This window comes from Mustelus asterias, chromosome 21 (assembly GCF_964213995.1).
Source record: "Mustelus asterias chromosome 21, sMusAst1.hap1.1, whole genome shotgun sequence".
Lineage (NCBI taxonomy): Eukaryota > Metazoa > Chordata > Chondrichthyes > Carcharhiniformes > Triakidae > Mustelus > Mustelus asterias.
The window spans coordinates 66404572-66422742 of NC_135821.1; the positions used below are offsets into that span (position 1 = coordinate 66404572).

Here is an 18171-nt window from a genome sequence, read left to right on the forward strand (position 1 = left end):
GATGAGGCATTGCAACCCATCTCGGGTTTGATCTGACGCTTGATCTTAGCCAAAGGGCCGAGAAACGGCTGAGAAACAAAACTATTAAACTGAAATACTTTCTGCTACATGACCTCTTGTAGCAGGATAGTCAGCTACAGACAGAATGACAGCTGTCCTGCCACACATTTGGTTAATGCAGCTGTGTTTTCAGCACTATGTGGGCAGAATATCTGTCTGAATCTTGGTTTGCTGCAGTGTGGTGTTTCATCTAGAGGTCAGTGGCGAGCTGGATGTAGCTGAGACCAGAGCCTGAATACAAAAGAACTTCATTTTCAAATTCACCATGATGTGGTGCTGAAGCAAGTATTCGACGGCCTGTAAATTTTTAAAAAATCATTCCTGCTGAGATTTCAATGGCCTTACCTATGTTTGCCCTTCTCTTCATCTCCTTCCGACGATTCGCAAACCAGTTGTACACTTTCAGAGGGGTAACTCGCTCAAACTCTGATAACTTTTTACCTGGTAGGAGTAAGCAACAGAGAGGAAAATTTGTTAAACTTAAAAAAAACTTCATCATACATATATACATTTAATACAATCATCTGATGCTAACAATGTCTTTCTTTTATAATAATAACAGAAAATGTTGGGAAAACTCAGCAGGTCTGGCAGCATCTGCAGAGAGAGAAACAGATTTAACATTTTGAGTCCGTATAACTCTCCTTCAGGGCTAAAGACTGGGAGAAATGTATACATATAAGAAGGGGTGGAGCAGATGAAGTGAAACAGAAGGTCAGCGATAGGTGGGAGCTAGGACAGATTGCACAATGATATGTAGGGCACAAGACTACAGATAGCCTGGGTACGATGTTCTGTCATAGCTATATGGTGTGTGTGTGTCTAGGGGGGGGTGGTGCATGTGTGTGTGGGGCTGTGTGTGTCTGTAAGGGGGTGTGTGTGCGCGCGTATGCATGTAATTACAAAAGGGATCGAGATGGAGAACAGAGCTCACAGTCTAAAGTTTATTTATTAGTGTCACAAATAGGCTTACATTAACACTGCAATGAAGATACTGTGAAAATCCCCTAGTCACCACACTCCTTCGCCTGTTCGGGTACAGAGGGGGAATTTAGCATGGCCAATGCACCTAACCAGCACATCTTTTGGACTGTAAAAGGACACCGGAGCACCCAGAGGAAACCCACACAGACACGGGAGAATGTGTAGACTCCGCACAGTGAACCAAGCCAGGAATCGAACCTGGCTCCCTGGCACTGTGAGGCAGCAGTGCTAACCACTGTGTCAACATAAAGCTATTGAACTCGGTGTGGAGTCCCGAGGGCTGCAATGTGTCCAGTTGAAAGATGAGGTGCTGTTCCTCTAGTCTGTGTTGGGGACATCTTCCTTTAATACAACATCAATGTTAGAATTCATGAAAGTTACAAAATAATTTTTAAAAAGCTTAACTTGTAGTAGAACTTGATCAGTTTGTATTGGTCAGTAATGTAATGGGGAATAGAAGTTGGCAGCTTGATTGAAAGTCTTGTCTAGGCTTTCCTGTTCTTAGTTTCCCAATACTTCAGATTTTATATGACTGCTCGCTTCTCATTCAACAATCATTGTCTCTATAATATTTGTGCTTGCAAATGTAATATTGAGGATGAGCAAAGGAGAACTTTTAAAACACTCAAAGATTGCAGCTTTTGTGAAGGAAGTTCACCACTTTTTGTGTAATCTCATATCTGGCTGCTTAGTAATTATGTAGATTTAACAAAAAACTTGTTTCCTGATACAGTATGCCCATTTTATAACTCTTCCAACAATCTGCTCATCACTGTTGGAAAATATGCAAAGTTTGAAATGAAAATACAAGAGACTTGCAAAGTGTTCAGTGCAAGTGGTGCTGCACTAACCAAATTTTCAAATAGTGAATATGTTCTGTATTTGGGCTGTGTTTGACACATTTAGTGCCAGAAACCAGGTATTTTAAGACACTTTGTCATTGATTTCTGGGGATTTTCCAGTCCCACCTGCTGTAGGAATCATCAGGGGCGGGGGCGGGGGGGGGGGGGGGGGAATCTTTGACAAATCAGCAAAAGGTCCATCAACTTCAGGCACGATAACCCCGGCAAAGCTGTTTCTTTTTGCATTATTTTACACTAACTGCAAACCACGACTGCTTACCCGGTTTCTGTATGACTGTATTGCAGGCATTTGCAATTTCTTCACGCTTTGCCTCATCTGGATACTGATTTTCACCAAAATAACTAAGACATTGAAATCAAACAAAGCACAATTACAAACTGGCTCAAGCTCTGATACGTTGTTATTCAGTATCTGCATTAAGTAGAGGAATATAAAAGTGTTTAAGTCACTCTTATGCAAAATCAAGTTTCGCTTTAACTCTGAAGGTTAAGTGATGTCCATTGGTTATGAGGTTATGGGCTACGGCTCAATGTACGGTCAATACAGTTACCAGCTGAGGAGTAAATCGAACTCTCATTTGGCCGTGCTGATAAATAACAATTTTAAGGCCTGAATCATAGGATCCCGACAGTGCAGAAGGAGGCCATTCGGCCCATTCAGCCTGCACGGATAACATTCCCACCCAAGCACTATTCCCCGTAACCCCACGTATTTACCCTGCCAGTCCCCCTGAAACTAAGGGGCAATTTAGCATGGCACATCTTTGGAGTGAGAGAGGAAACCGGAGCACCCGTAGGAAACCCACGCAGACACGAGGAGAATGTGCAAACTCCACACAGACAGTCACACAAGGCTGGAATTGAACTCAGGTCCCTGGCGCTGTGAGACATCTGTGCTATCCACTGTGCCACCATGCCATCCTAATTTACACTAGATAGTGACTGTGGAATTCTGGCCTGTAGAAACCCTTCTTCAGTCTCCAGTGCAAAAAAGATTTGGTGGTTCCATAGCAATGGTATAATTATACATAGTTAGTTATAGTAGCCCTCACTGACTCTTGTCCAGATATCCATATGAGAACAACACATGGAACGAAGTATTAAAGTATGGCACTGCCCACTCAATCATGTAACATGTGGCATTTATCACCAAGAGAGGAGAGTCAGAGGGAAATATTAAAGGGAAATATTCTAAAATAGCATAATTGGCCAGTATAAATTGGGCTGGAAATGTGACAGTCTTTTTGTAATGAGATGCTATTTGGTTTTTGAGCCAGAGGACTAATATTAGCAAGGTGTATTGAGAGCTAGAATGTCAATCAGACACATGGTGCATATAGCAGCCATTATGGCCATTTTTAGCTCAATTTACTGGTCAGTTATACTGTTTTAGAATATTTCCCTCTGAGCTTTCCTCTCTTGGTGAAAAATGCCACATGATTGAATGGGTAGTGCTTTACTTCAATACTTCATTCCATGTGTTATTCTCATATCTGGACAAGAGTTAGTGAGGGCTACCATAACTAAGTCCAAGCCTATATTTACTCTAGTTTCAAATATGCAATGTTGTACTAGGCTTGCTGGTTGGGAGGTGGAGGCGGGGGGGGGGGGGGGGGGGGGGGGGGGGGGGGGAGGGGGGGGAGCTTACTGTCCTCCATCTCCAGCTCACCCCATTCTGGGAACACAAATCAAGTGTGCACTGGTGTAAACAAGTCTTCGAAATGAGTGGTAGCCCTCCATTTACCAACCTTTCCATGACAGACAGGCACTCTTTGCGCCAGGTGAATCTACTTCCTCTTCTGAGACGAAAGTTTCCTGTCACTGGACTGACGTTTGACCGCCACTCAGGGTCCTCTGTTGTTGTGGTCGAAACTGGCCTCATACTTAAAGTAGCACCTGAATGGGTAAAAATGAAAGCTGTACTGACGAAGGATATTGTTCACCTGAATTTTAATTAGAAAAATATTTGATTTTTCATTAAGCTTTACATTTAACTCAAGTCCTCACAACACATATTATTTCAAATGTTGTCCACGTGGGTGAGAGATTGTTGAATTAGATAACAGGGAAAATTATAAGGTCATATCCACGAAGAAAGAATGTAAAATGAACTGTAATCACAGGTAAACAAAAAATACTGCTTCAAATGCAAAGCTCCTACAATTTCTTTCCTAAATATTAACAATATGTTTATCACACATGGTGAAGCAGGAAGTTACTTTATTTACAGAAATGCATTTGATTTGTATTTTTATGTGAAGTTACACTCTCTAAGTGGATGCATCTGTTTCCTATGTCCCACCCTCTATTTTTGTCTCAGAATAGTCTGAAATAACATTGCTTAACGATAGAAGGTTTTCACAGCTTGCTGTTTGTCCAGGACATTGAAGGATTAATTCCACACTGCTGCAGTCAGAGTAGAGAAACGGTGTCCGATGGAACAAAGACTAGAGATAGCCCTAATTCTTCAATCTGTGCTCACTAAAAACATGGACATATGAGTCAACCAATTAATCCTTTAGTACACAACTTACATGTTTTAAAAAAAAATTAATACAGGTATTTTCCTCATCAGTGGAGGTAGAGAGGGGCAGATTTCCAGCAGCCAGTCTGAGCCAGATATAATTCTACCCCACTTATGCATTTAGAATGAACAGTTGCTTGGTTGGACAGATCTTGAACATTGCCAAAAAGAGAGGCAGGTTGCTGAAGTCTTTGGTCTTGCACTCATCAGGACAAACACACGAATGCCAAATTTCAAATGATCACAACAATTTATACTGCAGGAGAAAAAGGTTGGCAAGTTGGCTCTGAATGGCTGAGGAGTTGCCAAGGAAAAAGCAAAGAAAACTATCAGTTCCCCGAGCTCCCGCGTAATTCAAAAAAGGTGGAAGGCTTGAACATACAGTATTCCTTTTATTTGCAGAGATTGGGCCCTCAAGTGTAAATGCTCGTAACATGGCTCGTTATTTATCAATGCTTGACGTTTATTGAAAATTCAAGAACAATGGGTAAACTTGAAGTTTGTTTTTTACATTACTTCACTCGGACTCCTTTTTTAACTTTACAGAATGTCGCTCACCTGGACTATTTTTTTCTAGAAGGTACCATCTATAAAATGCCCTCTTCTTGGGCTCACTCATATCAAGACCCTGCTGCAACAGCCACTGGGATATATAGCTTTGGCTAATACCTGTATTAAAGAAAATTCAGAAGTTATTTGGAATTTTATAATAAATAATTGAAGTGATTAAGGTTAATATTTTTATTTCTTTCCTTGTGAAATAAAAAAAATCTTTATACACCCAAAACACTTTGCAGCTCACACTAAATAAAACTACTGAAGGTTACATCTCAAAATGGTGCTATTAGGCCCCCTGTTCCTGTTTCAGCTCTTTTGCTAAAGCAATCCAAAACTAGACCCACTGCCCATGCGTTCTCTCTCTCTCCATAACTCTGTACTTATCCAATTTCCCCATAAAAGATACAGTGATCATTACTTTATCAAACCCTATGGCAAAACATCCACGTTCCAACAACCGACTTCATAAAGACTGATTTAACTGCACAGATAAGGATAGATCTGGTCCTCGGGTTGAAGTTCTGAACTGGAAAAAGGCCAAATTTGATGAAATGAGAAGGGATCTGGGAAGTGTGGATTGACACAGGCTGTTCTCTGGTAAGGATGTAAATGGAAAGTGGGAGGCCTTCAAAGGAGAAATTTTGAGAGTGCAGAGTTTGTATGTTCCTGTCAGGATTAAAGGCAAAGTAAATAGGAATAAGGAACCTTGGTTCTCGAGGGAGATTGTAACACTGATTAAGAGGAAGAGAGAGTTGTATGAAATGTACAGGCAGCAAGGAACAGATCAGATGCTCGAGGAGTATAAAAAGTGCAAGAAGCTACTCAAGAGGGAAATCAGGAGGGCTAAAAGAAGACATGAGGTTGCTTTGGCAGACAGACTGAAGGAAAATCCAAAGAGCTTCTATAGGTATGTTAGGAGCAAAAGGATAGTGAGGGATAAAATTGGTCCTCTTGAAGACCAGAGTGGTAGACTGTGTATGGAACCAAAAGAGATGGGGGAGATACTAAATGGTTTTTTTTGCATCCGTATTTACTGAGGAAATGGGCATGGAGTCTACGGAAATAGGGCAAACAGGTAGGGAGGTCATGGAACCTTTACAGATTAAAGGGGAGGAGGTGCTTGCTGTCTTGAGGCAAATCAGAGTGGATAAATCCCCAGGACCGGACAGGGTATTCCCACGGACCTTGAGGGAAGCTAGTGTTGAACTTGCAGGGGCCCTGGCAGACATACTTAAAATGTCAGTATTCACGGGGGAGGTGCCGGATGATTGGAGGGTGGCTCATGTTGTTCCGTTGTTTAAAAAAGGTTCCAAAAGAAATCCGGGAAATTATAGGCCAGTAAGTTTGACGTCGGTGGTGGGCAAGTTATTGGAAGGTGTGATAAGGGATAGGATCTACAAATATTTGGATAGACGGGGACTTATTAGGGAGAGTCAACATGGCTTTGTGCGTGGTAGGTCATGTTTGACCAATCTATTAGAGTTTTTCGAGGAGGTTACCAGGAAAGTGGATGAAGGGAAGGCGGTGGATGTTGTCTACCTGGATTTCAGCAAGGCCTTTGACAAGGTCCCTCATGGGAGGTTAGTTAGGAAGGTTCAGTCGCTAGGTATACATGGGGAGGTAGTAAATTGGATTAGACACTGGCTCAATGGAAGAAGCCAGAGAGTGGTTGTGGAGGATTGCTTCTCTGAGTGGAGGCCTGTGACTAGTGGTGTGCCGCAGGGATCGGTGTTGGGTCCATTGTTGTTTGTCATCTATATCAATGATCTGGATGATAATGTGGTAAATTGGATCAGCAAGTTTGCTGATGATACAAAGATTGGAGGTGTAGTGGACAGTGAGGAAGGTTTTCAAAGCTTGCAGAGGGATTTGGACCAACTAGAAAAATGGGCTGAAAAATGGCAAATGGAATTTAACGCAGACAAGTGTGAGATATTGCACATTGGAAGGACAAACCAAAGTAGAACATACAGGGTAGATGGTAGGACTCTGAAGAGTGCCGTTGAACAGAGGGATCTGGGAATACAGGTACAGAATTCCCTAAAAGTGACATCACAGGTGGATAGGGTCGTAAAGAGTGCCTTTGGTACATTGGTCTTTATAAATCGGAGTATCGAGTATAAAAGTTGGAGTGTTAACATCGTGGGCCGAAGGGCCTGTTCTGTGCTGTACTGTTCTATGTTCTATGTTCTATGTTATGGTAAGGTTATATAATAAGAAGTTTAACAACACCAGGTTAAAGTCCAACAGGTTTATTTGGTAGCAAAAGCCACACAAGCTTTCGAGGCTCTGAGCCCCTTCTTCAGGTGAGTGGGAATTCTGTTCACAAACAGAACTTATAAGACACAGACTCAATTTACATGAATAATGGTTGGAATGCGAATCTCCACATCAAGGTTATATAAGGCATTGGTGAGGCCGAATTTGGAGTATTGTGTACAGTTTTGGTCACCTAGTTACAGGAAGGATGTAAATAAGGTTGAAAGAGTGCAGAGAAGGTTCACAAGGATGTTGCCGGGACTTGAGAAGCTGAGTTACAGAGAGAGATTGAATAGGTTGGGACTTTATTCCCTGGAGCGTAGAAGATTGAGGGGAGATTTGATAGAGGTGTATAAGATTTTGATGGGTATAAATAGAGTGAATGCAAGCAGGCTTTTTCCGCTGAGGCTAGGGGAGAAAAAAACCAGAGGGCATGGGTTAAGGGTGAAAGGAGAAAAGTTTAAAGGGAATATTAGGGGGGGCTTCTTCATGCAGAGAGTGGTGGGAGTGTGAAATGAGCTGCCGGATAAAAACACTTTTAACATTTAAGAAAAACTTGGACGGGTTCATGGATGAGAGGGGTGTGGAGGGATATGGTCCAAGTGCAGGTCAGTGGGACTAGGCAAAAAATGGTTCGGCACAGACAAGAAGGGCCAAAAGGCCTGTTTCTGAGCTGTAATTTTCTATGGTTTCTATGGTTCTATGGTTGAAGTCTACATGCCCAGATAGGACCATATACATTTCATACAGAGGTTGCATGTTCAACCCCATTCATCACTTTCCCCAAAAGTCCACTGGCAAGCCTCTATTTTAAAAATTGTTTTTCCATCCGATTATCACTCTCATATGCTATTAATCGCATTTATTAAACACAGTAATAATAAATAGATGCACAAGTGAGGCTTGCAAAATCACACCTAGATCATACCGAATCCGTGTCCGAGTTCAAGGGGAGAACAAACAATGCTGTTTAATACGTACAAGGAATGGAGGGAAAGGGAGAGGAACAAATCAAAGAGGGACAAACTAACAGTATAGCATGGCTCGAAGGGAAAAATAAGAGGAGGGGGAGGAGGGTGAGAAGAAAATAAGAGCAAAAATAAAGTTTTAGCCTTTGGAAATTGAATATGTTTTCAGTGTTTGAATCCAGTCTTACTAATTTGATTAAAATGTGAAAGCAACTTCCAATTTCCCTCAATTATTAGAACGCTACTGTTCAAACCTGCTGACATACTATTTGGGTTAACAGTGGCGGAAACTGAAGGCACCTTTTAGCTTCCTTAAGATCACAGCCTCAAACCTTTGAAAATTGTTGGGCTAATATCATGCAGAGTCACCATTGCTTTACTGCATTGTTTCTTTCCTGGTGTCTCAAATTCCAAAATTCAAATCACTGCCATCTTGGCATACAATGCACAAAACTGGAAAACCAACAGTTTTTTTTTTTAAAACGTGCTAATCGAGCTGTAAAATGTATAGGCAAAGGAGAGATGACAGGGGACATGATGTAAAGGGAAGGGATAGCGGAAAAGCAAAGGGTGAGAGGGAGGAATGTGAAAAAGGAGGACAAAAGGGACAGGGTGTGGATAGGAAGGGAACACCAAGCACTGCAGGCTGCACTTTCCTTGCATTTATCACAGGAAAATATTCCCCAAAATGCTAAACAGTTCCTTGCCTCATCTCACCATAGCACCTTCCAACAGAAAGGAACAAAAAAAATGCAGAAGAGACAGAGTGAGTAAGAGATAAGATACACCGTTTGCTCCCGTTTATTGTGAACAATATCAAATGAGATCCAACAATATAGATTTTTTAAAATTCTCTCACAGGATGTGGGCATCACTGACCAGGTCAGCATTTGTTAGACCATAAGAGGTGGGAGCAGAAGTAGGCCATTCAGCCCATAGATCTGCTCTGCCATTCAATGAGATCATGGCTGAACTGATTTGGAGGGCCGAAGGGCCTGTTTCCTGTGCTGTACTGATATAATTCTCAACGACATTTTATTGCTTTATCCCCATGACCATTTATTCCCTTACTGATTGTTGCCCAACCTAAATAGCCCTCGAGAAGGCGGTGGTCCATTGTCAGGAAGCAGAGGTAGTTCTAAGTGATCTATATCCACATTGCTGAATGTTAGAAATAAGATACAAATTTAAGTGGGTTTAATTTAGTATGTGTGTGTGAAGAAGAGTAAAACTCTACATAGATTCCTGTCTGCTCTTCAACTGGATCCTTGACTTCCTAACTCACAGACTGCAATCAGTAAGGATAGGTAAAGACACCTCCTCCACGATTATCCTCAACACCCGGTGCCTCACGAGGTTGTGTCCTCAGCCCCTTACTATACTCCTTCTACACTTATGACTGTGTGGCCAAATTCCCCATCCAACTCCATTTTCAAGTTTACTGATGACACCACCGTAGTGGGTCGGATCTCAAACAACAATGAGACAGAGTACAGGAAAGAAATACAGAATTTGGTGAAATGGTGCAAAGACAATAATCTCTCCCTCAATGTCAGTAAAATGAAGGAGCTAGTCATTGACTTCAGAAAACATAGTGGAGGACATGCCCCTGTCCACATCAATGGTGCTGATGTGGAGGTGGTCAAGAGCTTCAGGTTTCTAGGTGTTCAGATCACCAACAATCTGTACTGGACCCTCCATGCTGGTGCTATAGTTAAGAAAGCCCACCAACACCTCTACTTTCTCAGAAGACTAAGGAAATTTGGCATGTCCACTACAACTCTCACCAATTTTTACAGATGCACCATAGAAAGCATCCTACTGGATGCATCACAGTGAGGTACGGCTCCTACTCTGTCCAAGACCGCAAGAAACTACAAAGGGTTGTGAACGAAGCCCAGTCCATCACACAAACCCGCCTCCCAACCACTGACTCCATCAACACTTCCCACTGTCTCGGAAAAGCAGCCAGCATAATCAAGGACCCCACGCACCACGGTTATACGCTCTTCCAACTTTTTCCAATGGGAAAAAGATACAAAGGTCTGAAAACCTGTACCAACAGATTCAAGAACAGCTTCTTTCCTGCTGCCATCAGACTTTTGAATGGTCCTATTATATATTAAGCTAATTTTTCTCTTCACCCTACTTGTAAATGCACCACTATATTCTGCACCCTTTCCTTTTCCCCTATGTATTTAATGAAAGCTATGTTTTGCCTGTATAGCGTGCAAGAACCAATATTTTTCACTGTACAAGTGACAATAATAAATCAAATCAAGGGTGTTTGCATGTATGGGAGTTTTGGTTTCAGTTCAAACTGTGGATGTAGTGTGCTGAGAGAATTTATGACATGTGAAGTAAACACAGGGCCTGGAAAAAGAATGAGATGTTGCTTAGCAACTAGGGGCCACTTTAGGAGAGACAGACTTTGTGATTTTGTTTTAGCTGAATTCCAAGCAGATGGAGCTAGGAAGCTAGCATAGAGCAGCTCTCTCAGCTCTGCCAGAAGCAGGGCAAGGGAATTACAAAAAGTAGACTTCCCAGAAAGAACACCAGAAACTAAAGTTCAGCTAGTTATGGGAGCTAAAGAATGAAAAGAGACGTTCCAGGAAGTTTGAAGAAACTGGAACAGGGTACTGTTCATTGAAGTCACAGGCAGAGCTGAGAAAAAGTTGTCCAGTGAGAAGCCAAAGATATCTGAAATGAACATAAGGTTTGTAATAGTTTACTACAGTCTATGAAGTGATAGTTGATGCAATTGAGAGACAATTCGTGGCTGGATCTCTGAGAGTTTGTGTGAAAGCTTGAAACCATTCAACACAAAGGAATACTGAAAGGAGAGTTTCAAAACCTGGAAGCAGATCCTTGTTGGGGATAGCTGAGGGCAAGCACTGCTTGAAAGAAGATTCTAAAGCATGTCGTTTTGAGAGTGGAATTTGGAATCATTTGTGTGGAAGCCAGAATCCATGGGATAAAAGCAAATTACTGCGGATGCTGGAATCCGAAATAAAAATAGAAAATACTGGAAAATCTCAGAGGTCTGACAGCATCTGTGGAGAGAGAACAACATTAGCTCTGTTTTCTCTCCACAGATGCTGTCAGGCCTGCTGACATTTTACAGCATTTTCTGTTTTGGTCCAGTGAGATAAGTTGGCTCATGGTGCAAGAAGGGGATTTTAAGGAGAAATCCAAAGATGCTCACTTGGGTGGTGTCTGTCACTTGGTTTCAGAGTGGAATGTGTCTGACCACAGTCAGCCTGTGGGTTTAAAGTGACTACATGTTTATTGAGAACATTGTAGCATAAGATATGCCGTGTAACTTGTGTTATCCTTGAAATCTGAGTATATTGTTGAAAATAAGAGGGGAGTGAAGGAGTACTGCATTATAGTCAAACTTTTCATGTTTAATGATTTTTTTCCCCTTGTTGTTAAAAGCTATTTGGCAGTCCTGTGACTCTGTTCATTCCATGTTTTCTAAAAATAAGTAAAAATTACAATCTTTTGAGCCAAGGTTCCATTCTGAGTTCTTCCCATCTAGTTATAACATCAACTGAGATCAAAGGCGGCACGGTGGCACAGTGGGTGACACAGTGGCTAGACTGCTGCCTCACAGAACCAGATACCCAGGTTCTATGTCCAGCATGGGTCACTGTCTGTGCTGAGTCTGCACGTTCTCCCTGTGTCTGCGTGGGTTTCCTCCGCGTGCTCTGATTTCCTCCCACAATCAGAAAGATGTGCTGGTTAGGTACATTGGCCACGCTAAATTCTCCCTCAGTGTACCCGAACAGGCGCCGCAGTGTGGCGACTAGGATATTTTCACAGTAACTTCATTGCAGTGTTAATGTAAGCCTACTTGAGATACTAATAAATTTTTAAAAATCCATAGTGCTGGTTAGGAAGAGAATTCCAGATTTTTGACCCAACAACAGTGAAGGAACAACAATGTTGTTCCAATGTCAGATGGTGTATGGTTCGGAGGGGAACTTACAGATGGTGGTGTTCCCATGTATCTGCTGCCCTTGTTCTTCTAGATGATAGAGGTCTCAGGTTTGGAAGGTGCTGTTAAAGAACTCTTATTGAGTTTCTGCTGTGTATCTTGTAGATTGTACACACACTGCTACTACTATGTTTTGATGGTGGAGAGAGTGAATATTGAAAATGATGGTGGATTTAGTGGGCTGCTTTGATCTGGAAGGTGTCGAGCTTCTTAAGGGTTGTTGTCATCCAGACAAGTCGCACATTAAAAAATAAGTCTGACATCTACTTTACTGCCCACAGTAACACCTCAGCTCTCATGTCTAAATCATCAATTGTTTTTTTTTTAAAAACAGCAAGTTTATTTTGCGCTACTTTCTTCTGACCTGGAGCCAGCAATTTACAAGTACCTATCAATCTATAAATTACAGGAGATCTTATAATACATATAAATATATAAAAACTTCACCAGCAGTGTTTGTGCTAACTTTTCTATTTCTGGGATATACCTCAAGAAGCAAGATGGTTTGCATTAATTGAGAAAAATTGGCACAAACCATCTTGCTCAACACAATATGTCCCCTCTTATTGGCTGATTACAAAGGGGTACTGTTATTTGAAGCTATGCTAATGTCTCTGCCCTATTTATAAACTTGACAGTGGAAGAGAGAAACTGCAGAAGCTCAGTACAGGGAGTTCTATTTGGAATTAACAATAGGGTACCTTAGACTCAAAGACAATTTTTTTTGCAATTTAATTCTATGCCTGATTTCAGGAACAGTGCAAAGCACAGATAATACAATACGCCAAAGAATAACTGAGCTCATAAGCAATTTCTACCCTTTTTTATCTTACCTGTGACTTGCCCCACTACAGCCTGAGAAATCCTCCGATTGGCTAAAAATGCTTTGATTTCTTCTTTTACTGCATTACTGTCCCTTCTGGAAAAAAAAGAGAACATTCATTGATTTGTCAGTTTGCTTTATTATTTCCTTTCATCCCCCACACCACCCCGAACTTCCCATTTGTTCAGACTGTGCATGCTGACCTGGTCCCCTGCATCCAGCAAACCCAGCTGCTTCTGTTCATGAACCTAATACACTGTCACCATCAACACTGCTCCTACATTGGCCAAGGAAGGAAGCAATTCAGACATGGCCTTTTTTCCCCTCTGTCTGCAAAACACCTCTTTCTGTATTGGAATCCTTCAAAATAGTTTATTAAAAGTTAAAGTTTATTTACTAAAGTTTATTTATTAGTCACAAGTAGGCTTACATTAACACTGCAATGAAGTTACAGTGAAAATCCCCTAGTCGCCACACTCCGACGCCTGTTCGGATACACTGAGGGAGAATTTAGCATGGCCAATGCACCTAATCAGCACCTTTCGGACTGGCTAGGCAAGAAAGACAAAACTCAAGCCAAGATGGATGGTGCAACTTAATGTATGACCTTCTAAACAGCTGCGGAGTACGAAATCCTGGAGCTATCCTGAATACTTATGTGTCTACATGGATTTTCCACATTACCTCATGTACTCCTCCACTTTATCCTCCAAATCTGCATCATCATCTCCTGTGTCAAAACTATACGACCTCTGACTCCCACTGTTCTGGTACCGCGGAGACAATGTTCCGCTGGCAACAAGTCTCTCATTTGCGGTGCTTTCTCGCCCTGTGTGGCTTGCATTGTAGGGTGGAGGGGATGTGTCGTAGCTATTGCTAGGTGACGGCGATTGCGCTATACTTTGAGTCTGTGTAGCAGCAGAAGCAGTTGAAGAGGACGCTGACACGTTGTTGCCATAGTTGCTGCTATAGTTGGGCCGCCTGACAAATTTCTCATTTTGTTCCTGGTCTAGCCGTTCCATTGTTTCAAGTGCATGAATGATTTCGTGTTTAGTCATTCCTGATCGGCGCAGGCGCTGCAGAAGATCAATTTGTTCAATAGTGTATCGGGGCTCATCATTGTAGTAAGACATGATGTCATCTGCAAAGGAGAAATAGGCAACAGGTCAGCGAAAAATTAGAGAAACCGAGGCTGGGGATGTCCAATAACTACATTAAAGACTGGATTACCTGTTAAGACTCGCATTCCAACCATTACCTTGTAATTGAGTTTGTGTCCATATGTGCCCCGTTTGTGAAACAAATCCTGCACTCACCTGATGAAGGGGCAGCGCTCCGAAAACTCGTGCTACCAAATAAACCTGTTGGACTTTAACCTGGTGCTGTGAGACTACTTACTGTGCCCACCCCAGTCCAATGCCAGTAACTCCACATCATCCATTATTTTCACTCTCTAGATCAAACATTTACAACCAGCTCTGATTAAAGATTCTGATTTGAACCATTCACTTTTTGTTACTACACAGATGCTGAGTATTTTCAGCGTTTTCTATTTTCATTTCAGATTTCCAGCATCCACAGTATTTTGCCTTGGTCTCCGTATTAACATCCTTTAGCTCTTCCTTCTCCTCCTAAAATGTTGACTTTTGCTTGGCCTTATCACAACAAGGGTTACGTCAGCCTAGTGGATACTCCCCATATCCGACTCTAGACAATGAATGTTGTCAGGCTCTTCACAGGGCATTACAGCCCTGCCCACTTCTATTCTCAGCTGATATGCACACACTTTAATTTTCTAGCATAGGAGGGTTACAGGATATTAATCAGGGGCAGAAACATTAATTAACTTTCATCTTCCTAATCTGAGCACAGGGGCACCTAATGTTACTAACCTGGCTGAGATAGCTAGCTCAGCATAGAACAGAAATTAAAACCTTTTGGTCTGTATGATTTAGTGCTACCCCTGAGGGAGCCTCTGAAATATGAATGTTCTGTTCGATATGACTCTATGATATACCTTCGCAATACTTTGATTTCTACCAAACGGAATCTTACAGGAGAGTTACACTACACACTTTGGCCCAAGTTTTTGTCCCCAACAGACAGCTCTCCCTTGTGGCGAAAGTCATAAGTCCCACCCCCAAACAAGGCACTTTCCATTGTTGTGGAGGCTGTAACAGGGGAGCGATTCAGGCCACCTAAATCATCAGCTGCCTCCACTAAAGTCAGATTTTGGTAGCCCAAAAGTGCACCGATCAAACCGGGTATGAACTTTGTAGATTTGTTTGGCTAGCCGAGATGCCTCTCTAAGGGCACCTTTGGGAGGTCAAGTATTCTATTTGGGGAGTTAAGGTGTCCTTTTGGTGGGGTCAGGTGCCCTTTGGAAAGGTTAAATGTTAGCATGAATGTGCATAAATGTCTTGAGGATCTATCAAAAGTGTGAAAATACCTGTTAAAGGGAGCTGTCAAAAGTGTCAAGAGAAACTGTCAAAAGCACCTGTCAAAGGGAGCTGACAAGGCGTTTAAAAGTCCTGCTCTGTAAATCTAGGAAAAAATGTCTGGAGTGTAAAATAACTGATTGCTTGTTATTTTACTCTTGTCTTTTGACAAGGAATGAGGTAGCATGTGTTGACATGGATAGGGCACGGGAAGTTTGTCGGGGGTCAGGGTGTGAGGGATAATGGCTGGAGCAATCTTTCTAATCTAGCGCACCCCATTTCACCAAAATGAAAATCTGATGTCTGGGCAGCCATTTCTAGAAGTTGGGTTCGTGGATCCAGAAATTCTCCTGACTCTGCACACCTGACTCACAGACAAAGATCCAACCGTTAGATCAATGTCAAATACATTCAGTTTTGCATCAATGAAAGAAGTGCAGCATCAGTAAAGTTCGACAGATGACATTCCAGCAGATGGTGCGAATCTACTTTAAAGATGCAGTCTCACGCTGGTTCAACTGCACTTTCATTGTTTTAAACATTCATCACAGACTCACAGCTGCTCTATTATCATTTTAAAACTGTGACTAGGCTCTTTATTTCCACCCGTCCCTTTAAAAAATAGTCTGAGTTGGTGCTGAGGTGATGAGAAAAGTTAGGTGGTAAAAGTCACTCCTTGCATCTGTGTACGTTCTGCCTTTGCAGATTCTTACTGTGTTCACCCCAGTCCAACGCCGGCATCTCCACATCATGACTTTGCAGATCAATGCAGGCTTGAATCTGTCATTGCTTCATTGACTTCACCAAATCTCCCAACTTAATTACAGTGAAAGATAACAATTCGTTTTCAGTTTGTCATTTTCAGCCCATTTCTAAAAAGGTAAATTTCTAAACTTGTGAAAATAATGGAGAGAAAGGAATTTGATGTGCTTGTCTATGGTTTATGGCCCGTCCATCTTGATTTGGCTGCCGATTGAACCTTTCTACTGAAACTTGCAACATTATCTTGATTAACTCGAGGATTCTCCATCAACACGGACTACATGCACTCTCTCTAAAATTTCATAATTCTAGCACCTGCAGAATGAGACTTGGACCAAAAAATGCATGGCAGGCAAAATGAGTTAAATATTAATTGTCCCTTTCAACTGTGACCTAGGCATTGGGATAATCACAGAAAGCAGGGAGAGGCCATTTGGCCCATCAAGTTAGTACTGACTCTCTGACAGGACATTCTGTCCAGTTCCACTCCACTGCCTTATCCCCGTAACCTTGCACATTTTTTCAGATAGCAACCCAATTCCCTTTACAATATCTTGATCAAAGCTGCCTCCACCACATTCTCAGGAAGTTTATTCCAGACTCCAAACATCCTTTTAATGGAAACATTTATCCTCACATCACTTCTACTCCTTTTCCCATTATTTTGAATCTGTGCCCGCTCCTTCTTAATGTACTCTTGAGAGGGCACAGTTTATCTCTCACCCTGTCCATACCCCTCAGGATCTTGAATATCTCCGTCAAGTCTCCTCTCAATCTCCTTTTCTCCAAGGAAAACGGATCCAACCTCTCCAGTGTACCTTCATTGCTATAGTTTGTCACTGGACGAGTAATCCAGAGCTAATGCTCTGGAGACATAGGTTCAAATCCTGTCACAGCAGTGGTGGAATTTGAATTCCATTAATAAATTGGAAATATAAAACTAGTCTCAGTAATGGAGGCTAAGAAATGATCAGCAATTGTTGTAAGAACCCATCTCATTCACTAAGGTCCATTAGGGAAGAAAATCTGCCATTCTTACCTGGCCTGGACTACACGTGACTCCAGGACCCCAGCAATGATTTGATTTGATTTAATATTGTCACATGTATTGGGATACAGTGAAAGGTATTGTTTTTTTGCATGCTATACAGACAAAGCATACTGTACATAGAGAAGGAAAGGAGAGGGTGCAGAATATACTGTAACAGTCATAGCTAGGGTATAGAGAAACATCAACTTAATGTATGGTAGGTTCATTCAAAAGTCTGATGGCAGCAGGGAGGAAGTTGGTACGTGACCTCAGACTTTTGTATCTTTTTCCCGACAGAAGAAGGTGGAAGGGAGAATGTCCAGGGTGCGTGGGATCCTTGATTGTGCCGGCTATTTTTCCAAGGCAGTGGGAAGTGTAGACAGAGTCAATGCCTTGTCAGCTCCCTGATGGACTGGGTTTCATTCATTGTAGTTTCTTGCGGTCTTGGACAGAGCAGGAGCCATACCAAGCTGTGATACAACCAGAAAGAATGCTTTCTATGGTGCATCTGTAAAAGGCCGAATTGCCTTAGCCTCCTGAGAAAGTAGAGGTGTTGGAGGGCTTTCTTAACTATAGCGTCGGCATGGAGGGACCAGGGCAGGTTGTTAGTGATCTGGACACTTAGAAACTTGAAGCTCTCGACCATTTCACTTTGTCCCCGTTGATGTAGACGGAGCCATGTCCTCCACTACGCTTCCTGAAGTCAATGACTATCTCCTTTGTTTTGCTGACATTGAGGGAAAGATTGTCATCATACCAGTTCACCAGATTCTCGATCTCTTTCCTGTACTCCGACTCATCAATGTTTGAGATTCGATGCACTACAGTGGTGTCATCAGCAAACCTGAAAATAGATTTAGAGGGGAATTTGGCCACACAGTCACAGGTGTATAAGGAGTATA

The 18171-nt window shown here is 42.1% G+C and overlaps 1 protein-coding gene across 12 annotated transcripts in view; it reads right to left on the reverse strand.

The window, feature by feature from the left end:
• LOC144509366 (homeobox-containing protein 1-like) overlaps window positions 1-18171 on the reverse strand; it is an 80646-nt gene that overhangs the window by 36663 nt on the left and 25812 nt on the right. For all 12 annotated transcript variants that reach the window (XM_078238089.1, XM_078238095.1, XM_078238093.1 and 9 more), the window contains 6 exons: window positions 13724-14180; window positions 13050-13135; window positions 4990-5100; window positions 3656-3803; window positions 2167-2249; window positions 406-501 (listed from right to left, as the gene is read on the reverse strand). In XM_078238089.1, coding sequence (XP_078094215.1) covers window positions 406-501; window positions 2167-2249; window positions 3656-3803; window positions 4990-5100; window positions 13050-13135; window positions 13724-14172 — 973 coding nt within the window. In that variant the 5' untranslated portion in view covers window positions 14173-14180. The remainder of the gene's footprint in view (window positions 1-405; window positions 502-2166; window positions 2250-3655; window positions 3804-4989; window positions 5101-13049; window positions 13136-13723; window positions 14181-18171) is intronic.